This window comes from Amblyomma mixtum, chromosome 2 (genome assembly GCF_055824585.1).
Source record: "Amblyomma mixtum isolate Tamu chromosome 2, ASM5582458v1, whole genome shotgun sequence".
In the NCBI taxonomy this organism is placed as follows: domain Eukaryota; kingdom Metazoa; phylum Arthropoda; class Arachnida; order Ixodida; family Ixodidae; genus Amblyomma; species Amblyomma mixtum.
In genome coordinates, this window is record NC_143013.1 from 131,765,441 (window position 1) to 131,790,849 (window position 25,409).

A 25,409-nucleotide genomic window follows, 5' to 3' on the forward strand; every position below is an offset into this window, starting at 1 on the left:
GCTTAAATGACTCCATATATGTGGTCATCGGGTGCGCTGTCTTTTGTCGAAAATTCTTTTTGTTCGCTTCAATTATATCTGGGTACCGTTTCTCGGACCCAGCGAACGCTATATCGTTCTTTGTCGCCACGAGGATGCGTGAGTAGGGGACGTTGTCATTGTGTACCCACGTGCTTTCGAACGAGAACTGCGGCAAAGTAGCTTCCGAAGCTGGCGGCTAAAGACAAAATAGCACGCAGGCACGCGAACAAGCAATAGGAAGGCTTGTTCAGGTAAAATTTAACTTGCCTTGATTTTGGTGATGAGAAAACGGGTAAATATTAGTTACTAAAATTAAAGCGTGTGGCTCACGCTGCGTTAAGCGTAAGTGTATCGTCGAGAAAGGACGATGGCGTCAGGCAGGCACGACAGCTTCATGTGCAAAGGACCTTCGGTGACTATCCTCTATTGGTACCCGCTTTGTTGGTTAATTGATTTTACACACTTAAACGAGTCACAAGGATATAACAGCAGTGAGGAAACAAACACAAAGAGTATGTACATTTCTCAATTTAACCATTTCTAAACAATACGCTGAAAGTAAAGTGCTAAGCACGAACACCTCAGTTGCAAGAAACAGCATCTAAAAATTGTCTTGAAAGGTGGAGGGCATGGAGCGCCTAGAAGGGAGCTCAGATTTATAAGGCGGAAGCCTTTAATGCCTCATAGTTGTAAGCAAGAGTTGTCGACAGAAATGTCCGGCTTTTCAATTGGTCGAAATGGTCGTGACGTCACAGTGTGCGAATTTCAAACGGGGCAAACTGTATTTTGTCTAGTAACCATGCAACCAATTAAAGGGATGGTACAGTGATAATCCAAGTAAAAAATAGAAATAAAATCGAGTAGGAAATTAGTCGCGTTTGCGAATCGAACCAGGGTCTCCGGAGTGCGAGGCAAGCACGCTAACCACTCCGCCATGCCAGCCGGATGGTTTGGATTGAACAAAGGCGCGTCTAGTGAATACGGTGTCTTTGTTCGCTCCCATCTTCCTCAGTTTAATGACGGGAAAATTGAAAAACGAAATAACAAGAAAAAATAAATAAAGAAATTAACATATACAAAACAAAAATAAAAGGCTAAAAATAAATAATTTTTTTTAGAAATAGAGAAATCAGTGCTAACCAGTGCGCAAGGAAAGGCTATCGCCTTGCAGCACTTTACAGAGACAAAGTGCCTCCAGAATTTTTCGTGGTTCACGTTAAAATTATGTTTAAATAGGGTCGCATGACAGCTTAAAGTTGCAAAAGTTAAGATATGACCGCTTCTTCCTGACGATACTGTAGCGCCACCATATGGACTGCCGCTTTGGTAAATGCAGAGGAGTTGCCAGGCACGTGCTGAGTAGAACGTTGAAGGCACAGTGGACGTATTGTTCGCCGGCCGTCGCCACTTATCGGGCCTGAAGCCGTCTACAATAAATGTGGGGTCGTGCCTCGCGCCCACAACAGCTTCGAAATCATTAGTCAGATGATAAGTGCTCAAGCAGCTTGAAGGTAGTTCACGTGGGCAAGAACTTTAAACATTCAATGTTTGCTGGGGGGCCTAAATCATATAGGATAGACGAATCAAGAAATATCTTATATTTCAGCCGCAGCGAGTCTCGATCGCCGTCGGCACTGCTCTCCCGTTCACCAAGCAGCCGTCGAGCAAGCTACAGGGGACGCCGTTCTTCTGTTGCAATAATCGTCAAAGTAAAACGTACAGATTTTTTTTGCTCATTCTTATTTAGAACGAATAGAATACATGAGAACTTTATTCGAAGTTTGAGAAAGAAATGTTAATAGCGCTACAGCAAGACGTACACAAGAAAGACTGACACAGGACATGCGCTAACTTAATTCAAAGTGCTTGTGTACACGCGGTGGGAAGGGGGTCAAAAGTCGCAATACTCTAAAAGCCCCTCCATGGTGCACATGATGCATCCGTAAGTTTACAAATAAAAATGAACGCGGGAGCAGAGTAACTAACTGGTCCTAACACTTGTTCGCTAAAAATAAGAAAAGAATTAATGAGAAACAATATGCCCTAATATAATTGTGAGACATTCCAGCGGCGCAAACAGACACGGGCGAAGGTAGAAGAAACAGGACGAACGCCGCTGGAATGTCTCACAATTGTACTAGCAGTCAACTAGCCCAGATGTCTACGCCCTTATGTAATACAGGAATGACTGACGTTAGAATAACTCACACGCAAAATAGAGAATCCATGAACATCCCACACCTCAAATGAGTAAACAGCAGTGTGACATAGATAATAAAAAAACAAAAAGCTGAATAGCAGAAGTTAACTAACACTTGTTCAATCTTTGCTTAGAATTTAACCTGAACTACAACACACGATGGTCATAAACAAGAATTATAGCTTTGCTGATACAAGACTAGTTCACTTGTTAAAATTCAATACGTCAAATTAGATAAAAAACTAAAAGACAAGACCTAGTAAGCAGTAAAACCTTCAATCAATTGCCCCTTGTACGCTTCTGACCTTGACAGTGATGTTACGGTTAGACAGTGATGCCCAGTGAGGCAGTGAATACATTGATGCACGGCATGTTGAACGTCACTCTGTTTATTTAAAAATGGAATAATCCCATATTCACAGCCTTGAAGCTCTATTTTGTCCTTGCTTCTGGTGCTTTTCTCGAAATGTTTCGAAGGTTTTGTGTGATTGGGCCTCTAGAGCGGGTTATACGGGCATATTATCTTGAGCATACTATCAAGGAAAGAACCAGATGGAGCTGGTTTTTAGGGTGCCAGCACTTATCATGGCTGTTCCCTGCACGTAGCAGTTGCGTGTTTGCCTGAAGCCTGCTTCTGGCAGGTGGTCCCCTTGGCACGGCAGCACGATGGCAACCTGTCCACCGGGTTGCGGGTGTTGTAACTACAACTCAAGAAGACAGCAGACGAAGAAATCGATCTCATGCAAGTCGTTCTGTATTCTTCCTACAGCAATTAACAGCATTCATTCAAAAGAGTTGGGAACGGGGGGAGATACCCGGGGAGTGGAAGAAAGGAAATCTAGACCTCATTCCCAAACCAGGGAAAGAACTCAAACTACAGAACCTTAGGCCAATATCGTTAACCTCCTTTGTAGGCAAGCTCATAGAGCATGTCATACAGAATAGGCTCAGTGGATACTTGGAAAGTAAGGAACTCTACCCAGACAGCACGCTTAGATTCAGACAATAACTATCCACCAACGAAGTCAAGCTACAACTCAAAGAACTGGTATTGGAAAGGAAGACTAGCGTCTCGAGAGTCGTAGTGGTACCAGACGTCAGCAAAGCGTTTGACAACGTCAAACACTAAGCGATCCTGTCACACCTCAATCAACTAAATGTAGGTAGGTAAATGTAGGTTGATAAAACTATATCAAAAGCTTCCTCACGGACCGAATGGTGAACATAGAAATCGGGGGCATAATAAGAGAAAACATTAAGCTATGAAACAAAGGAACACTGCAGGGATCGGTGCTACCGCCTAACCTTTTTAACATTGCAGTAATCAGGCCGCCAGAACGCCTTAGAAAGCTAGAAGGTCTCTGTCACACTCTCTAGGCTGACGACCTCACCCTTTCGGTCGACAGAGGGAGGAGCGATGGCCAAACAGAAGGCACCCTACAAAGGGCAATCTGGGAAACGGAAAGCTGTCTGAGACCCATAGGGCTAAAATGCTCGCCGGAAAAATCGGAGATGCTAATCATGAGCAAGCAGCAGGAGGCTGGTGGCTCCAGCTCGTGGTGAACAACACCCCGGTCCAAAGGGTGGACAAGATCAGGATACTGGTTATGTTGACACAACAAAATGGTAGAAACGCCGAAACAATAAACAGACTGGAAGCCACGACCAACCAAACATGCAGGCTTCTCAAGAGGATAGCAAACAAAAACGTGGGGATGAAGGAGGCGAACCTATTTAGGCTTGCCCGCTCTTTCATCATTAGCCGAATCACCTACGCTATCCCGTACTTAAAGACAACTAAAGCAGAGTGAGACAAGGTAGGCATCCTCATCAGGAAGGGTGTGAAAAGAGCCCTAGGTTTGCCAGCGTGCACATCAACCGAGACGATCGTCAACCTAGGAGTGTCAAACACCCTAGAGGAAATGTGCGAGGCGAAAATCACGGCACACTATGTCAGACCAACTGGCAGCAAAACGGGCAGATCCATCCTTAGGCAAATGGCCAACCAAAACCCAGAAATGCGAGAGGGCATAACGGCCATCCTCAAAGAAATTGCCAACAAGTTAAGACTACCCCCATCGAAGAAACATGCACCCCATACACAACGAGGAACGCAGGAGAAGCAGAGTCCAAAGACTCCAAAGCTCCCTCCACAAAAAACAAGGGGTAGTGTACAACGATGCGGCAGAGTACGCAGTAGGGTACTACGCTGCAGTAGTAGTGAGCGACAAAGGCGAGCTAATCTCGCGCTGTAACTTAAGACACTCTTCATCAGAGGAGGCAGAGATGACGGCAATTGCCCTGGAAATCACAAATCCATCAACCAGAATAATCATCACCGATTCTAAAACTGCAATAAAAGCCTACGACAACGGTAAGGCGTCCAAAGAGGCCGGAAAATACTGCTAGCAGGCAATGAGAACGTACCCAACGAACTAATTAACAAAATATGGGCGCCCGCCCTTAGTGGACTCACAGGGAACGAGATCGCCAACGAGGTCACCCGAGGACTCACACACAGTCTCCAGCGCAGGCAGACTACTCCCTGTGCAGAGAGCGAGGCTTAACCACATACAGAGAAGTTCTAGTACACTACAGAATGGGCAGGACAACCCTCCCCCCCCCTTCCCCCCATAGATCTCTCACAAAGAAGGAAAAAGTAATCTGGCGAAATCTGCAGATGGGTACCTTCCCAAACCAGTATATTTATTTCTTTCTTGTACACCTGAAATCCCCCTGAATAGGGGTATTACATGAGAGGAAACAATACACAAAATGAATCTGAAATTAATGACATGGGGTTTAAAACAGAACATTTTCAATGACTTTTTTAAAATGGACGGTGCTGGTTTGGAGGGCACAAATGGCATCCTGAAGTGCCCTCTTCCAAATGCAAAAACTGTGATGGCATAGCGACCCTAAATCATATGCTCTGGGCTTGCCCAGCGCTGAACGGTCTACATGGAATCAAATAGTAATGGGAATCCTCTCTCCATAGCCAGGAAGAACAAGCCCAAAAACAAGTCATCGGTCACGCCCAGGCCGCCGCCGGAAGCCTACTGATTCCAGCCGACGTCTAGTGGGGAGATAGACGGTGAAAGGGCCAGCTGCGCCTCACCCGATCACCCATACTCTCTTCGGGGTGCAAATAAAGTGCTTTCTCTCTCTTTCTCTTATGCTTCGTTCCTCATTTCGCGTGCGCGCGTGCATCGCGCCTACAACGCTTCGTCTCCTTCACTACAGCGGTCAACCTGGTTAGCTCTATACGTGTTTACCTATGGTTGGATGGAAAAACTTTATTGTTGATAAATTTAAAGTGTTCTTGACCCTTACGGGTCACTGGGTACAATGGTCGATCCTTGGTCCAGGATGCCGCACTTGACTGCTGCCATCGTGGCTCGGCGTACGAGAAATCGCCCTCGTCCTCGCTGGCCAGCAAGTGCTCCCACTGCATCACACTCGGGTTGTTTATTCTTGGCTGTAAGTCTGGCTTAGGGCAGCTCCATGTGAAATGTTCTAGAATAGGTTTACCGTGACACCATGGACATTCGTCTCCATATTGTGTAGTTTGTGCGCGCGTACGTACCGGTTTGTAGTCTGCGCCAGTCTACCGCCTGCTCTTCGGTAAGCTTTTGTGGCGGGGGTGGGTAGCGTTTCCGCTGTCCCCTGCAATGATCGACTATTTACGTATTTACCCATGGCAGGTTGTGGTGACGTCACAAGGTCGCGTGACCTAGCTGGCAGGTCAACCACCTGCTTTCATAAAAAATACACACCTCGCCAAAAATTTGAGCGTAGCAGTGTTTAATGACGCCAGAATTGCGGAACACACCCTGACATATCCATTTCGCATCATCATCATCAGCCTCACTACGCCCACTGGAGGTCAAAGGCCTCACCCATGTCTCTCCAATTAACCCTGTCCTTTGCCAGCTGCGGCCACCATATCCTCGCAAACATATTAATCACATCTGCCCACCTCAGGCACTCTATTCAGGCACTGCTATTCATGATCTAAGAGCGCCTGTCAAAATACACTTCCGCCACGTGCAGTGTTCTAGTAGCAAAGGCCCGAACGGAGAATTGGCGACCGTGCACAAGAAGGAACTATACCAGTAGCTGCCTAACAACAAAGGCATCGGAAGCAGTGCTGGAATCCAGAAGGCGGCGACGCTCCTTATCGACGATGAGGCCACGTTTCCTGATAAAGCCGGCCCTAATGAAGACGAACGGATTTCAGCAACAAAGAGCAGGCTTTGAAAAACTTTAGCCGGCCCAAGTTCAGCGTCACAGACCCTTCCTAGCTGAGTAGAAAGCGCGTTTTGTTCGCGGCGAGGGGGCACGGACGAGCCTGGTCGTGGCTCATAGCGGAAGGGGGACCGCGCCGCAGTCAGTGCCGCGCCGAAACGTTCCGCGCCGAGCCCCCGGGCGGCCCCGCACACGCCTGAGCCAGAATTCCGCGTACAACAATATGCTCAAATATGCTTGTACAACAATAACAATATGCTCGATATATCTTTAGCCACATCCGTCACTGGCAACTGGAGGCCACTGGACGGACAACTGCTTTCTCGCCGTCGGAGACCATGCAGCGAAATGTGCGTGCGTGAGGGGTGGGGAGGGGGGGGGGGGGGGGAGCGTGGGAATGCTGAGGACAAAGTGCCCGTCGCCGGGCTCAACCGCTGGTGGAAATCGCAACTTGCGCGAATTCTGCTTCACGGTGTTACAACTGCTAGCGATACGGTCATGGCTCACACATCTGCCGGGGCCGCAAAACATGCGCGAAATGCCCGTCACATCACGTTTCTGAAAACTGTGAAGCAGCGCCGTGCTGTGCGAGCTGTGAAGGAGACCATCCATGTTGTCCAACATGGAAAGCAGGCAAGTAATTACTCTCAAAACAAAGGAAACATTTCGTTCAGAGAAGCTCGTCATCGACTTTCACGACCATTGCAAAAACAAAATTCGCCGATGTGGTGCAACGGGCCTGAGCAGCACACCAGACTTTGGCACCTGCCCAGGCCACACACAGTGCGCCAGCGGCAGGGTCATCTGCGCACCCGGCAAGCGCGGCGACGGGCGCCCTGCCACCTCTGACGAAAGGCTCGCCGGCTGTATCGGCACCCCGCAAGGCTTTTCTAATAGGGAGAGGCCTAAAACTCGTGATCCCGCAGCTATCCTGCGGTCATCCAGAGCCTATGGGGAGGCGATGAACACAACGCTAACATCACCCTTGTTTCAGCGGAGGCGTAGCTCTCTTCAGCAAAAAAGAAAAATCCAATAACGGGCCCAAATGCTCCCGAGATCTGTTTTTTTCACTACACCCCCAAAGACTTTTTCACATGACATTTTTAATTTACTGGAATTGTAGATGTTAGAAAACTATCGCGATCTAAAAGGCACTTTGAACTTGCTTTCTCCGGTCCTCCTATGTCTACAAGAGACCAATTTAGGAGCTCTACAAAAGATACTTTAAAGAGATATAAAAACTTTCGGTGTGACCAAGAGCAAGCAAGTAGGCTGTCTAAAAAGGGTGCTATTGTTGTCCAAAGCTATGTTGGAAACCACGAACTAAATCAACACCAATTATGAAGCTTTATTTGTAACTATCCTTTATTTTAAAACAATAACAATATGCTCGATATATCTTTAGCCACATTTGTCACTAACACTACATGACTTAGAAGCACTGTTTGAAGAGGTCTACACTGAAGAAAAATGTGGCAGCAAGTTCGAAACCTAAATGACAGCTGCTCACCCTTCGCAATTCCTCTTTTAACAACACCTGGCACACAAACAAGTATAATGTGTAATGTTGAAACTCGCACAGTTAGTGTGGACAGCCACAGTCCTTGTCCCAGCGGTGCTGCTCAGCAGGTCGGCGTTCGCAAGCGCGCACCCGAGCTTCGTCAGCTTCGTCTTCTGTCTTCTTCCTCTCCTTCGGCAGCGCTAGCCGCTGAGGCAGCAAACCCCGACAATCTTTCTTACAAAGGGAACATTAAAGCACACTGGGGGAGCACTTCGCCAATTTTTCAAGTTCTTCGCACTATAGCCAGTCATTTTTAAAATGCAAGAACATAGCCGAAATACGAGGTCTGTTAGAAAAGTATCCGACTTTATTTTTTTTTTGCGAACACCTGATGGATATGAAACAAGTGCGCTTACAGCAGTCAACCTTGAACCCTCGGGCGCATGCACGAATTTTTTCCCGCCTGCCGATAGCGTCAGTCCCTGGCAAGCAGCGTTTGAGTGAGGCAGTGCGCAGTGCTCTCGTCGTTTTTTTGTTGCAACGAAAATGGCGGAGCGAGAGGAGCAGCGCTACTACCTCAAATTTTGCCAGAAACTTGGCGATAGCCAAGTGGAAACCATTCGAAATGTTCAGACGGCTTTCGGTGATGATGCTATGAGCAGCACACAGATTAAGCAGTGGAGCAACTGGTTTAAAGACGGCCGCACATCCGTGGAGAGAGAGCCACGCTCCGGTCGGCCATCAACATGCCGAAATGACCAGGTAATTGCCGAAGTGAACGCTGTGGTGATGCGGGACTGTTGTGTGACTATCCGAGAAATTGCGGGAGAGGTGGACATCAGCAATTTTTCTGCACATTCCATTATCACCGAAGATTTGGCCATGGAGAGAGTGGCAGCGAAATTCGTGCCGAAGCTGCTGACAGTGGAGAAAAAGCAGCTTCGCGTTGAAGTCTCAAAGGAGATGCTGCATTCCACAAACAGTTACCCTGACTTCACCGACGCCGTAATCACTAGTGACGAGTCTTGGGTGTACGGGTACGACCCGGAAACCAAATCACAGTCGTCACAGAGGACGCATTCCACGTCATCAAGACCAAAGAAGGCCCGCCAAGTGTGCAGCAATGTCAAAGTGATGCTGACTGCTTTTTTGACTTCCTCTGTGTGGCACACCACGAGTACGCACCCCACAGGGTCAAAGAATGACTAAAGAGTAACAGAGATGTCCTCCATCGCCTACGTGGCGCTGTGCGGCGCAAGAGACTGGAATTGAGGTCAACAAGAAATTGGCGCATCCCTCGCGGCATTGCTCCTGCACATTCCTCGCATTTGATTCAGACTTTTCTGGCGAAAAACCAGACTCCTGTAGTTCAACAGGCTCCTTACTCTCTTGATATGTCCCCCTACGACTTCTGGCTGTTACCTAAAATCAAGAGGCCATTAAAAGGAGCGCGATTTAAGAAAAGAAAGGACATTATGGCTGCTACGACAGCAGAGCTAAATTCCATTCCGAAAAGGGCCTTTTCGGAATACTTCCAACAATGGCAGCACCGCTGGGAGATGTATATGGAGCCCCAAGGAGACTACTTTGAAGGTTATTAGGTTTGGAACGCTCCAGTTATGCCAGTTTTTTTTCTTCGGCCAAAGGTCGGATACTTTTCTAACAGACCTCGTATAGAGGAAAAATACTATATTCTAATTACCCTTCAACAAATCAAAAGCACTCTTTGCCGCCAAAGAAAAAAAACTGCTCCAGGACACTACCACATACACTAAGAAATGCTTGCCCTTCTTTCCCACAGTGCCGTAAAAGCACTCTTGGATTTCTTGAATAAACAATTCATAGAAGGAAAAATACGCCGCGAGTGGAAAAGATCCATTATAGTACCATTTGTGAAACTTGGAAAGCCGTCATCTACCCTGTCTCGCTGTCTCGCCAAATTTCTTGAAAGTATTCTTAATATAAGATCACCTTTCTTTCTTGAAGCTCGCAAACTTCTTGACATGCATCAATGTGGTTTAAAAAGAGTTTCTCAACAACTGACAGTCTAGTCCGCGTCGAAAATACAATCAGATAAGCTTTTATGCACAAATAGCACTGTCTTGCCGTCTTCTTCGATATGGAGAAAGCATACGACACAACATGGAGATTTTAGATTCTTCGCTACCTAGCAGGTCTGGGCATCCGCGGAAGGATGTTAAACTGTCGAAATTATTTGCAGTCGAACCGCTCAATTAAAGTAGGCCTGGGATCAACCCTTTCTAGCTATTTTGTTAAAGAGGACGCGATTAATCAGGAGCGTTTAGCAAACACTTTTTGTTGTAAAAGTACATTCCATAAATAAAATAACCCCGAAGTCTAGTACGTATTCAGTCTATGTCGACAATCTTCAAATAGCCATCACGTCCTTCAACGCAGTAGCAGGCAGGAGAAAAATACAGGTGACAATAAACAAACTAGAAACATAAGCCGACAAAAATAGATCCAAGTTTTCCACACAGAAAACAGTGGCTGTTCTGTTCTCACTAACACTAGGCCGACAATCCGGCCCCACCTTCCATATAAGCAAAGCCAAACTACCTATAAAAATGAAATGAAATTTCTAGGTGTCACCTTTGACAAAAAACTACCATCCCTACCTCACGTTAATGCTATCAAAAAGAAAGCTTCCCGATCCTTGAATATACTTAAGTACTCTCACGAAAACACAAGGGTTAAGATAGGGCATACCTCTTACAAATTTATCGCTCCGTAGTACGCTCTACATTAGCTTACGGATGTGAGGTATGTGGGTCAGGGAGGTCATCGTGTCATAAATGACTGGACACGGTATATTATTTAGGTTTGCGTCCTTCGACTGGCGCATACAGGACGTCACCCATGAACAGCCTTTATGTAGAAACCAACGAGCCACCACTTACACACAGAGGAGCCATGCTCAAATGTTCGTTCATTCTAAAAGTCCTTTCGCTGCTAAAACATCGATGTTACCCTATAGATATAAAGTGCCCATCTAGAACACTGCAACAACAAACCGCAAGTGACCAGGCCACAGCTCTTGTGATTAGACGAGATGTGCCAGTATATTGGCATACTGAGCACATTGTCTGGTACGGTACTGCGTAAATACGATATCCATTGCCTCCATGGTACAATATCCTGCAATCTGTGACTTTACTCATACACAGTTTCGTAAAAAGAAACTCCACAATAATATATAGTACAAGAATTTCTTACACTCGAGGAAAAGTAAAGTACTTTCACAGCTTTTCATACAAATGGTTCAAAAACAGATGTTTGTGCTGGAAGTGCACTGGCATAATGGTAATGGAATTTAATAGTAAGGATTTCCGCAGTATGCACCCATCTTCACTGCTGAATGTTACATCTGTCTAGCCATAGCAAAAATAGTAATCGAGAACAACGCACGTAGCATTATTTACACAGGCTCGTTAAGTGTACTTATAGCCCTTCATTCTAAAATGCAATCGCTCCGCTGCTTGGCGACACCATACACAAAGTAACAACGGCCATAACTCAAAGACAAAACATAATAAGTCTAGGTCATGTCGGAACAAAGGCAATGAGAGAGCTGACTTGTCCGCTGCTCAAGCTGATGGGAAGCCGATAAAGGAAGTAAAATACTTTTTACAGATTGCACTAAGTTCGAACACCATAAATTAAAAAAAGGCAGTTGGCTTCCAAGTAGGAAGTAAACTACAGACTACACTTGATAAAGCCATTTTTAGGTGAATGGAAGTCATGTCTGCACCAAAAGCATTTCACTGAAGTTATTTTATGTCGCCTTTGTATAGGCCACGCACATCTTACACACAAATTTCTATTGACAAATGAAGACAAACCTGTTGCTAAAAAATTTTCAGATCAACAAAGAGTTAATCACAATTTATTATCAGTACGAATGTCGAAAAACTTAGGAAAACGTATTATACTTAGTTTATGATAAACGCATTTATTTATTAATTTATTTATTTATTGAACCTCACAGGCCCCAACGGGCATTGTGTAAGGGGGGTTGCAATATCAAAAAGGATTTCAGTAACAAGAGGCAAACACTGGGTATATCAGTTTCAAAACAGAACATAATTCACAAGAACTAACAGAAAACAACATCGTACCTACACAGCGCGATAATTACAGGTGCATACATACGTATACACAGAAAAGTAAGGCTAACATGGTAACACTTGTACGTTGTACAAAATAACACATGTACTTAGTGCTAGCAGTACAAGTTTAGCAAATGTTCACAGAATGGCGCAGGGTTAGGTAACGATGTAATTGCATCAGGAAGATCATTCCAGAACGAAATGGCACGAGGAAGTGCAGATGAGTTGAACGCTTTTGTACGGCCGAAGATGAGAGAAAAACTAAGATGATTACGCAAGCGTCGAGATGTGCGCAGTGGATTGCTGAGTGGCAGAGGTGATGGCCTATCTGCGTACACGTACTTGTGTATCAAGCATAGAAGCGAGACTTGGCGGTGTTTTATTAAGAGCAGGGGATAAAGTTCTTTTTTCATTTCAGACACACTTGATTGGCGGGTATAATTGTTAGAAATAAATCTGGCAGCTCTGATTTGTGTCGACTCTAATTTTAAGTTCAGACAGTTTTGATGTGGTGACCATATCGGAGATGCATATTCAAGCTGGGGGCGAACGTAAGTCACGTAAGCTAACTTGCGAAAATGAGCAGGCGCATTTTTAGGTTACGGCGGAGATAACCAAGTGAGCGAGATGCTTTAGCCCAGATGGAAGTTCCTTATACCTTACACCATTCCTTATACCCATTGTTACTACTCTTGGGAAAAGATGCAACCGTCGACATGTCTTGCGTGCTCATCTTTTTAAAAGGAACAGGTTTCCTCGACGAACTCTAAACTTTACACACTGCTTCATTTTATTTTTTGATGCACGTCAGCCACCTTCTCATTTCTGGAAAGAAGGCTGAGGTTATGTTTTATTGCTTGGGAAGCTAAACATACTTACCAGCCAAGGATGGCTGCTGGGGGCAGCCTCCCTTCTTTAAGGCTATTAATATTAGCCATTCATAGCATTTCTTACTTCAGCACTAGGTAATATAAAACAATGTTTTAGACCACCTACAGCACTGATATTATTATTTATATAAAATTCTGCAGAAGCCCTATATCTAAATTCTGTAGAATCCCAATACCTTGAGTTTGGCACATGATGGCCTGAGTTGCATATGTGCCATAAACCCCATCACAACAGACTCTTTTTTCTCTTTACGTGAATGGCCTGCCAATACATATCCGAAATCTCGTGTTGTCATGTACGCAGACGACACGTCTCTGTTGGTTGAAGCTGTCTTGAAGATGCTCGAATGATAATAAATAGTGAGTTGCAATGCACTAAAAATTAGTTCGTCTCTAACAGAGTCTTCAAGTAACAGCGCAAATAACACAGGCGGGACACAGAACGAGAACACACAACGAGCGCTGACTTGCAAAAAACACACAACGAGCTCTCGTTGTGTGTTCTCGTTCTGTGTGCCCCGTCTGTGTTTTTGCGCTGTTACTTGAAGATGAATAGCCAACATGCCCAAGCTGCTGTTCTGTCTAAGAAAGTGGCTTTAAATATGGCTAAAATTAAATACGTTAATTTCAAATCACTGTTAATTTCAATGTCAACTAATGCCATTGTGGGATTGTGGGAACGAAAATCATAAAAAGAAACAGAAAAAGTGCCGCCCTTTGGTCACAAAAACTAAAATTTTGTTTAGACGCCGGGATAAAATGACCAGGGAGATTATGGAAGCTTATTTCATAAGGAAGAAGGAATCACAGTGTATCAGCCAGCCTTCTTTGGCTGAGAAAGAAGCTAGTTGAGAAAGAAGTATCGTTTTTAGATAATTCGTGACTTGTTTCATTTCGGTTCTCAGGGGTGCCTTTGTTCGGAGTTCACCACGTGGCATATTGGGCGATTGGTGATCTTGATTCCGCTCGACCAATGCTCGTTGCTCTGTTTGTTCACGTGATCATGATGTATATATGTTTTCTTTTTTCAATAATAATTCAGTTTCGAGTCAGCGCTCGTCTTTGTGTCTTCTTGCTTCGTCTGTCGTCTTGTTCGCGCTGTTCCCTCCCACGATGTATTATATTTCAGCCTCTTCCAATCAGAGCTGGCGTACTGCATTGCATCCTCGGGTGTAATTTATCCATCATATGTTGATCCTGTAATAAAATTGCAGAAAAGAGATATTAGAGTAATGAATTTTGCAGCGGTCAGACCTTCATATAAATATTTATTTGTATAGCTAAAATTTTGCTATTTTCAAATTTACGAGACTATATAGAAAAAAATTTCCCCACTTTCAGATTTACGAGACATTCGCTTAGCCGTTCCTATCCATAACATTATTAATATGCGATACAACTTCCCATTATTTTCGTTCACGTCGCGTACGCCCAATTGAAACTCAGCCTCGCAATGAATAAACTTACTTCCAAGATCGCACAATCAATATGGTCCCTGACGTCTTAGATTTTGTGGTATGAATGTTTGTAACACCCTCCTCCCATCCTCTATCTTGCTTTCACCTCCCGTTAAACCGCTGAAGAAATTTTCCATTTCTCGAAATGTGCCCTAATTACTTGCCTTCTTGTGGTTAAATCGTGTTTTCATATGTTATGTATAATAACACTGCTATAATAGGGTTTCTGGCAACCTTTTTTTGTTGTTCTGCGATGCTTAATCCGAAAATAATTACCGTATGTACTTTTCTATTCTGTACATTTCCTCATTGCTCTGAATCGTGAACTAAAATACTTTTGTTTTAAATAGGGATCCATCACTAGCCACCTGCTAAGGATTCTTGAATTTCTTTGTATGCATGACATGTATGCATTCAAGAATAAAAATTGAACTGAATTGTCGACAGACTGCCTGTGGACACAATTACACAAAAGTAAAAGGCCGAACATTATACGAAGTTTAAGACAGGCGGTTATTAAACTTTCAATGCACTTTTCTCAATTGCCTGGGTACGCACAAATATCTGCAGAAGGTTTAAAACTAAATAAATAGACTGCCTTGAGTGGCCTAAAGACTATATCGACAAAATTTTCAGACAGCATTGTACTGTCTAAATAGATTTTTCTAAGTCCACTTGTTGATTCAATTGTTGCCGCATTAATTTAACTACAGAAGCAAACTAGCTTTGAAGAAATATAAATAGAATTTCTTAAAACATATAGGCTACATCAAGGTTGCGTGCCGTTCAAGTAGAATACAGGTAGCAGTAAAGTTAAACACCACTACAAACAATTTAGAGTGGCACCACAATTCCTTCGATATAGCCGCTGCTGGGTTACAATGGAGAGCGACTTAGGTTGCTACTGAGTGGGTTCAACTGCAGCAGTATATATCGAGGACAACATAGCTGGCGTTTAGTGTGCCACAATTCTACGTTGCAGGAGCCATCCAGACACCCAGCGAAAGCCCACCTGACGGCTGAATATGCGTACATGAACGGATTATGTCAGCCTTGCACACACGCGTCTATTTCTTCTGCGTCCTCCAGGGCCTTCATCGCCTGCATGGCCTCCAGGCCCTGAGAAATAATTTTGTAGAAGACAGCTTGACTTCTTCCGAATATCATGCTGCGTCTTCTGCGTGCTGAAACCGATGTGTAATGCTGTAAGAGGACACTATCACTTCGCGGGTACTCGTTTTGGTTGGCTTTTCCGCATGGGCCACGAGCACGCGGGACACACCAGGTCGGAGCTTCACCAGATTATCTTGTTGCCAAATCGTACGTCAGACCGAAGGCTTTGATGACCGCCGCATTTTCGTCAACAACTTTCCCTTTTCGCTTTCCAGCGCTCGTCCCTGTGAAGCCAGTGGGACGACGATTTATTTATTTATTGCTTCCTCAAGGGTCCACAGGGGACATTACATGAGCCCACACCAGAATATTGTCAAGCACAGCATGCGCGCTGAAAAACAGTTTTGAACATGCGACCACGCTAGGAGAACAGAAAATAAACTTCAAGCGTAGCCAGAAAACCAGAGGGTTTCTATTAAGACATGAGGAAATTGAATAACGCTAGAACTACAAATGCCTTTGCAACTCCAACGCCCAGCAGCATCGCTGAGTGGACAGCGTACCTAATTTTTACCAAAGGGAGCGCCAGCTCACATGTCGTCCAGGCAACACTCCATGCAAGCCTCGCTTCAGGAGCCATTAATTTTTCCTCCTGTGATTTCAACATCCCTCATCGATGATGCACGGAAGATGTAGCACCGTTACAAATCGACATACTGTTCAAGAAATGGCCAGTGGGGTGCGCTCGAAGTTCGTTATATCATGTTGCAGAAATTTTTTTTTAATAAACAGATTCACAACAGCGCTACGGAACGAGGACAGAAGGAACACGAAAAACACAGGACGGGCGCTGTAGGCGCTGTGTCCTGTGAACACAGGACAGCGCCCGTCCTGTGTTTTTCGCGTTCCTTCTGTTCTCGTTCCGTAGCGCTGTTGTAAATCTGTTTATTAAGCATGAACCAACTAGCCCACACCAGAATCCTCTAGGACAAATTTTGTTTCATAAAAACCTCACACCAAATGCACTGGCTTCGATGGGAGTTGTCAAAGGGAATGACTTTTTCTTCCTTATTTACCGCCGGGGACAAAAGTATCTAGACCACGTGCGCCTAAAACGATTCTGAAAGCTCTGCTATTAGCTGGCGGTTGGAAACACACTTGTGGAGGTGAAAGTAAAAAATTTGTTCTTTCATCTCCTCAATTGCAGTCTCCAGCCGTCGGGTTATAATAGAGCTATCGGCTAGGTTTGAGGACCCCGTGTTCCACTGACTTTTGTCCCAGACTGTAAAGCAGCAGTAACGAAGTTGAGGAAGTGTATGCATCATCAAGGAGAAAGAGAGGAACATGAGGTGATTAAAGCTGGAGCGTTCTAAGGAACGGCGTTTTAAGGAGCGTTGTAAGGAAAAGAAGCGTGATCGTTTTTTATCGCTTATATCTCATTTTTCAAAAACCATATTGCTACAAGATTTGACTGCACCTAGTAATAAAAGAAAAGCGTTGCCTTCCCAAGAGTGAACACTAAGCCTATGCGTTTAAGCAGAAGACACAGCTTACTATGTGAACAAACCAATTAACCCTCGGCCCTCAGTCCCCAGCAGCTGCGGAGCAACTGACCAAGGCGGCGGTCAGATCTGTGACGCAGCGGAGGGTGCTAAGAATCTCTGGCTCCGGACAGGCCGCCATTGGAAACTGAACCTGGCAACGTTTAACGCAAGAACATTATCAAGTGAGGCTAGCTTAGCAGTGCTATTGGAGGAATTAGCCGGTATTAAATGGGATGTCATAGGGCTTAGTGAGGTTAGGAGGACAGATGAGGCGTATACAGTACTAAAGGGCGGGCATGTACTGTGCAGATGTACTAGCAGATAGGCGAGAACTAGGTGTGGGATTCCTCATTAATCAGGATATAGCTGGCAACATCGAGGAGTTTTACAGTATTAACGAGAGAGTGGCAGCTATCGTAATTAGGCTTAATAAGAGGTACAAGCTGAAGGTGGTGCAGGCCTACGCGCCTACATCAAGCCATAATGACCAGATAGTTGAAAGCTTCTATGAGGATGTGGAATCGGCAATGACCAAAGTAAAATCACAGTACACTGTACTGATGGGCGACTTTAATGCAAAGGTAGGTAAAAAGCAGGCTGGAGACAAGGCGGTAGGTGACTATGGCATAGGTTCTAGGAACAGTAGGGGAGAGTTATTAGTAGAGTTCGCAGATAGAAATAATTTACGGATTATGAATACCTTCTTCCGCAAACGAGCAAACAGGAAGTGGACGTGGAAGAGCCCCAATGGTGAGACTAAAAATGAAATAGACTTCATACTGTGTGCACACCCTGGCATCGTAGAGGATGTGGAGGTCCTCGGTAAGGTCCGTTGTAGCGACCACAGAATGGTAAGGTCTCGTGTTAGCTTAGATTTGAAGAGGGAACGGAGGAAACTGGTGAAGCGAAAGGCTATTAACGAGTTAGCATTAAGAGGGAAGGTAGAGGAATTCAGAATGTAGCTGCAAAACAGATTCTCCGCTTTAACTGAAGAAGACGACCGTAGTGTTGAAACAATGAATGATAATCTTACAGCTATCGTTACAGAGTGCGCCGCAGAAGTAGGTGGTAGGATGGTTCGACAGGATACCAGCAAGCTATCTCAGGAGACTAAAGATCTGATTAAGAAACGTCAAAACAGGAGGACGTCTAACTCCACAGACAGGACAGAACTAGCAGAGCTATCGAAGTTAATAAATAAGCGCAAGGTAGCCGACATAAGAAAGTTTAACATGGAGAAGATCGAGCATGCTCTAAGGAACGGAGGTAGTCTAAAATCAGTGAGGAGAAAACTGGGCATAGGTAGAAACCAGATGTATGCGCTAAAAGACAAACAGGGCAATGTCATCAGCAATGTGGATAAGATAGTTGAATTAGCCGAAGAGTTCTACAAAAATCTATACAGTAGCGAATCTAATCATCAAGTAACTGAGGGAGGCAGTCGAGCACAGCAATGGGGCATCCTGCCAGTAACAAAGGAGGAAGTAAAGAAAGCCTTAGGAGCAATGCAAAGAGGGAAAGCAGCTGGTGAGGATCAGGTAACAGCAGATTTGTTGAAGGACGGAGGAGAGATTGTGCTACAAAAACTAGCCACCCTGTATACGCAATGCCTTGTGACCTCGAGAGTACCAGAAGCTTGGAAGAACGCTAACATTATCTTAATTCATAAGAAAGGAGACGTCAAGGACTTGAAGAATTACAGACCAATCAGCTTATTGTCCGTTGCCTACAAGATATTTACTAAGGTAATCGCTAATAGAGTCAGGACAACCTTGGACTTTAGTCAACCAAATGATCAGGCAGGCTTTCGTAAAGGATACTCGACAATAGATCACATTCACACTATCAATCAGGTGATAGAGAAATGCGCAGAATATAACCAACCCCTATATATAGCCTTCATTGATTACGAGAAAGCATTTGACTCAGTGGAAACCTCAGCTGTCATGCAGGCATTGCGGAATCAGGGTGTAGAAGAGTGCTATGTGAAAATATTGGAAGATATTTATAGCGATTGCACAGCTACTATAGTTCTCCATAAAGTCAGCAATAAAATTCCAATACGGAAAGGTGTCAGGCAGGGAGACACGATCTCGCCAATGCTCTTCACTGCCTGCTTACAGGAGGTATTCCGGGGACTGAAATGGGAACAGTTGGGGATAACAGTTAATGGAGAATACCTGAGTAATTTGCGATTCGCTGATGACATTGCCTTGCTAAGCCACTCAGGACAAGAACTGCAAAGCATGATCAATCAGTTAGACAGGCAGAGCAGAACGGTGGGGCTAAGAATTAACATGCAGAAAACCAAAGTAATGTTCAACAGCCTAGCAAGGGAACAGCAGTTTGCCATTGGTAGCGAGGTGCTGGAAGTAGTAAGAGAATATGTCTACTTAGGGCAGGTAGTGACCGCAGATCCGGATCATGAGAGGGAAATAACTAGAAGAATAAGAATGGGGTGGAGCGCATATGGCAGGTTCTCGCAGATCATGAATGGTAGCTTACCAATATCCCTGAAGAGAAAAGTATACAACAGCTGTATCCTACCGGTACTCACCTATGGGGCAGAAACGTGGAGGCTAACAAAGAGGGTTCAGCTTAAGTTAAGAACAACGCAGCGAGCTATGGAAAGGAAAATGATAGGTGTAACGTTAAGAGATCGAAAGCGGGCGGAGTGGGTGAGGGAACAAACGCGGGTTAACGACATCTTAGTTGAAATCAAGAGGAAGAAATGGGCTTGGGCGGGGCATGTAATGCGAAGGAAAGATAACCGCTGGTCCTTAAGGGTAACGGAGTGGATTCCAAGAGAAAGCAAACGTAGCAGGGGACGGCAGAAAGTTAGGTGGGCGGATGAGTTTAAGAAGTTTGCAGGGATACAGTGGCGGCAACTGACAAAGGACAGGGTTAATTGGAGAGACATGGGAGAGGCCTTTGCCCTGCAGTGGGTGTAGTCAGGCTGATGATGATGATGATGACTATGTGGACGACTTTACACTTAGGCTAGAGAAATTAAATTTTAGTGTTCTCGAAATTGTGCACTCGCAAAGAAAATGTGATTGCAGGTGTACAGTGGAATGTTACTTAACCATTGCTCATATTTAATGGATACACATGAATATTATGTAATTTTGTGCCCGCTGCGGCCCAGTTTCCATTGAATATCAATGATTTCGTGAGCCGCACTAGCGATGAAAACGACAGTCGTGTGACCTACCTGCGTCGCCGTCTCCATGCGGCCCGCCGCTGTGGTTTACACAGCCGCGGGCCATGACACAGGCATACGTAGTCCTTGCGTCAATTATGGGTAGAAACGGCCGTTTTCTTCAGCCTCGTCGTATCCCGCCACTTGTGCGGTAGCTGCAGCGTGTGCAAGAAGCAGCCCACCCAGCTATGCGTCGCAGCGAAAGGGCGATCACCGCCAGTATGCTTCTCTTCGCCTTTGTCGGCAGCCCGACAAACGGAATGGACTGTCCGTCAATCCCTATGCCATGTGAGAGAGCTAACGCCAACCTTTCAGCCGCAGCCTACGTTGTAGTGCACGTTCTTAATATGAGCAAGTGGTTCCTCTTGTCGATATTGACACTGGTTATCCATATCCCTGCAGTCGCGGGGACTGCAAAATGCGTTTTCAGCTTGACGAAGCGAAGATTAGATGCAATGATGCATCGGTCTGGGAGGTTATTGTGCTAAGAGAAGTAAATTCTTTCTATTAGAGCTCACTTGAATTGCAGTTCACGTGAAGTGAAGGAGACCTCAGGCTAAAAATTCCTGCTTCATTTTGACTCGTGTCGAGCGTATTTCGGTAACTGAAAAGGCGATCATATTCAGTGTCCAGTCTTCTTTTTAAGGGAGGTCAAGGGCTTGAGGCCTTGCTACTTTTAGACGGACATTTCGCTGTTTTTTTTTCTGAGCTCTGGGCAGCTCAACGGTGAGAACTGCGTTTTTGCAGGTAATGCGAATACATTCATCTAATAATTGGGCACATTAGGGGCTACCTAATCAGTAGTCATTGCGCAAAGCTTTGTTCGTCCAGTATAGATTAGGGAAGGAGTGATCGAGTCTTGCATTTTATACAAGATTACACCTGTGTGGCTTCACACACCTCCTATGCCAGTGCTCTTCTCGACGGGAACCTGTGTGCTTGGGTTCGCAGTGGCCGAGGCGGTGATGCAAGCGCACGGCTGCATGACCAAGATGAGCCGACCTGTTAAGCCCGAGGAGTTCGATGTGAGTGTCATACTTGCAACTATAGAGCAAACTCGCGTACGATGAGGCAGTGTTGGAAGCCAATGGGAAAACAATGACAAGCTGACCGCTTTCGGAATGCTTTGAAGTCTCTTGTTCACGCAGTTGTTCTTGGCGTATCTGTATGCATTTTTCCTACCCTATTTTTCGGACCACAATACGCGGATTATACATGTTTAAAAGCTGAAATTTCGCGTTGTGTGGACATGCGAGGTTTAGTTTTTAGGATTGTTGAGTAAAGAAAACGACGCCTAGCGTCTAAGCCGAACCAAAAAAATACGTGGCCCTACTGCGCCTGCGGCTTTTTACCCAGCTCAATCACATAATCAAGTCAGCACCCATAAGCAATCATTTCCGATATGCAAGTGCATGCTGCTCGTGCTGGCTGGTTTCCGATCAGAGCTTCAACTTGTGAGTACAACTGCAGAAGCTCATCGAATAACGACACGGGCGGAGAAGTAACACCTTGTGCTGAGGCAGCTGATGTAGGGATCCCGGAAGTTCACCAACGGCTTCAGGAAAGCCCGGCTAGAACCTGCTGTAATAACGACGTCAGATTCTGACGGCAATGATTACACTGGCGAACATTTGCCATGTGGGAACTGCGCTGGGCTTAGGCAAAAGGCACTGCAGTAACGACGACAGACGAAGAAGACAGCCCTGGAGAAAGTGATTTTTACAGAATTTATAACTGACTTCTATGCGGTCTGTGAAGGGCCCAGAAATATACTGCTGGACAAGTAAATTTTTGCCTTCCGGTTGTGTGCTGCTGACTGACAACGTAAGAAACCTACTTTCAATCAAAATTCGCCCTACCGGATTATGCATCGGATACGGAATATCTAAAGTTTTTACGTTAAGCCGAAATTGACTCCTGCTACAATACATCGAGCGCACGCTAAGCTCAGGAAAATACGGTACTTATTGCGCAGACACGGGCGTCATGCGCATTACGCAAGCTGATCCGCAGTGTCTATTAAAGTCGCTTTGAGAGAAAGGTAGCAACCTCTTCCTTGGTGGCGTAAATGGTAATGTTTCGCTAAACGAAGTTTGGTATTCGTGCGTCTCCAGAGACCATTGGGCAAATCGTGCGTCGGTGTTGTATGCAGTCCGTCGCGCGTGTTCATCTCAGTGGGATAGCCTTCGATCCAAACAATCTATTATTGTAAAAGTTTCTTTCATCACCGCGCGTGCTTACTATGTGCACATAGCCTAAAGAAATTTCGCTTCAATAAAATCAAAGGAGTACACATGAAGGCTGTAAAGCATCCTTACTCGTTCCTTATTTGAAAAACAGCCTACAGCACGCGGCCGATGGCAGTTAATATTTGTGCAATTAATTGCCTCTCCTCTTTTATCCCTTCTCGCTCGGGGTGGCGCTGGGAAGCATCCCGAGTTAGCTTTCACGCATTTCGTTTCTTCGCAGACTACCTACTCAGCGAAGACCGAAATAAATACTCTTTGTATTTACCGCGAACTTTGGGCCATAATCCACTTGGAAGCAATGTCGTTTCAATGTTAACGGATGAATTCTGCACTTCATTTGTTTGGTTCGTTTCTGCGATACACGAAAGAGGATGCTGCAATAGATGATACGCGAAATAAGCGGCGCTATCTCATTTCACTCCGAGAACTACGGCCACCATGCTGGCTCCGTCAAGAATACAAAGCTGCAGCCCGGATCAAGTTTGGTAACGGATTAAAGAAAACTTTGTGCAGATTAACACAAGACGGAGGGAGAAACACCTACACACACGCGAGCGCAAACCTAAGTTTGCGCTCGTGTGTGTTCGTGTGTTTCTCCCTTCCGTCTTGTGTTATTCTGCGCAAAGTTTACTTTAATATGTCGCTACACCAACTGGCCTAACGTTCTGCACTACCAAGTTTGGTAAAGAGGGTTGCGCTTTGTGTGCACTGTTAGAGGTGAAATTCCGATGCCCTGTTGCTCTACGCTGTGCACTCCGCAAGGACACTAAGATGCGTACAGGAACAAGGTATGCTTCAGCCTCACGCCTGTTATTGTTGTTTTTATTTTCGCCGGGCGAAACAGTTTTTTGAAGACCTACGCAAATGCCAGGTTTCATGTGCATGCATGCTCCGGTTTACAGCTTTTCGTTTCTCCGATCATTTTATGCAAACCATACTAGGCGATGCGTGTTAAAATAAAATACGAAAGAGAGTCTGTTGTCTCTGATCAAAATGGAGAGCAAATTTTGTACACTTATTAACTCTGCGAAAGCGCATAGTCGGTCTGATATTAACGTATCTGCAAGTATATGAACGATGTTATAGATGAGGAAAATGTTTTCAGCTGGCGTACGCTGGGTGGTGCTCAGGCCTGTAGCCCGTTCGCAAAAAAAAAAAAAAGCTTTCAATAACTGGCCGTCAAATCGTAGCCCCATGCTTGCATTGCACTTGAGCTACCAACCTCGATCGCTCGTCCGTGTGCAGTGGGATGTAAGTGCACGTCAAAGAACTCCGGCTGGTGAAATTATTCAAGAGCCCTGCACTTCGCTGCTGCTTTCTCTCTGCCTTTTCTTCTCTTCTTTCTCGACCCCTTCCTTTACTGAGCGGTTGAGGTGGACAGATATACATTGCAGTGTCTGCGTCTTTCCTTTTCACAAAAACAAATTGTCAATTATTTCAAGCGCCGTAATACACTTAACCAAAATACAACCATGCGCAGATTAGTTGCTGAGCTCTCTGCATGCGCAAATAAGGATTAACATTTTATTCCCTATTTATTTATCGTGTTCAAGCGGCAACAGCTTACTCTGCAAAAATGCAGTTCTATTTTTCTGCTCGTTTGGAATCCAGCCAAGAGGTGGAAGCCAGCCTGCCGCCCTCAAACCTGTACCCACGGTTTGGACGGAACCGGTGTAGCCTATTCCCTTCCTTCTTTCTTTCTACCTTTCTCTTATTCCTTTCTTCCTCTTTCCTTTCTTTCTTCCTTCCTTCCTTCGTTCATCCCTTCCTTTGTTACTTCAATTCGTTGTATTTTCTGTTCTTCTCTTCTTCTTTCTTACTATCTTCGGTCTCCCTTCCTTCATTGCTTTCTTTCTTTCCCTCTTTCCATTTTCATTCCTTATCTTATTTCTTTCCAGCTTTCTTCTTTCCATTCTTTCTGTCTTCCGTATTTCTTCTTTCCTCGCTTCTTTCCAGCTTTCATCCTTTCCTTCTTTCTCTCTCTCTTTCTTTCTTTCTTTCTTTCTCTCTTCCTTTCTTCCTTTCTTTCTTTCTTTCTTTCTATCTTCATTTCTCTCCTTTCTCTACCTAACAGTCTTCCATCTCTCTTTCTGTCTTTGTGCCTTCCTTCCTTCCTTTCCATCTTTCTTTCCTTCTTTTTGTAGTTTTTCTTCCTTTCTTTCTAGCTGTGTCGTCCTTCCTCCCTTCCGTTCTTTCTTTCCTTTTTACTTTATTATCCTCTTCTTTTCTTGGTACCTTCCTTTTCTTATTTCTTACCTTATTCCTTGCTTTACTTCCTGCCATCTTTCTACCTGTCTTCCTTTGTGTTCTCATTCCTTTGCTTCTTTCTATCCTTATTTTTTGTACGCTTTTTTCTTAGTGTTATTTTAACTTTCCTTCTTTACTTCTACATTTCCTACATTCTTTCTTTCTCTCTTCTCTTTATTCCTTCCTTTTTTTCTTCGCTTCTATCATCTTGCTTTCTTTCCTTCTTTGATTCTTTTTATTCCTTCCTTCCCCTCGTTCTTCCCTAGTTTCATTCTTTCTGGTTTTTTATCCTTCTGTCTTTGTATGTTTTGCACCTCCTTTATTTCTAGCTTTCTTTCTATCTACCTTTCCTCCATGTTTTCTTTAATCCTTTCCGTCCTTCTTATTTTCTTTATTTGCGTCCTCCTTTTTCCTTCATTTTTTCTTTTTTGTAGCTTTTTTTATTTCTTTCACCCGCCCTTTCTTTCTTTTTTCTAGCTTTCTTTCATCTCTTTTTCCCCCTCTCTTCCTTCCTTTCCTTCATTCTTTACCTCTCTTTGTACCTTCCTTTCTTTGTTCCTTTCCTTCTCTCTCACTCGCTTTCTCTCTTTGTTTCTTTCTTCTTTTC

The 25,409-nt window shown here is 44.7% G+C and overlaps 1 protein-coding gene across 2 annotated transcripts in view; it reads left to right on the forward strand.

The window, feature by feature from the left end:
• LOC149360931 (uncharacterized) overlaps positions 1-25,409 on the forward strand; it is a 98,600-nt gene that overhangs the window by 40,439 nt on the left and 32,752 nt on the right. The window contains exons 1-2 of one of the 2 annotated variants that reach the window (XM_089572544.1): positions 20,463-20,594; positions 21,258-21,331. In XM_089572544.1, coding sequence (XP_089428670.1) covers positions 20,495-20,594; positions 21,258-21,331 — 174 coding nt within the window. In that variant the 5' untranslated portion in view covers positions 20,463-20,494. Of the gene's footprint in view, positions 1-20,462; positions 20,595-21,257; positions 21,332-25,409 lie in introns of those variants that run through there. The other variant, XM_089572545.1, reaches the window with a different exon arrangement.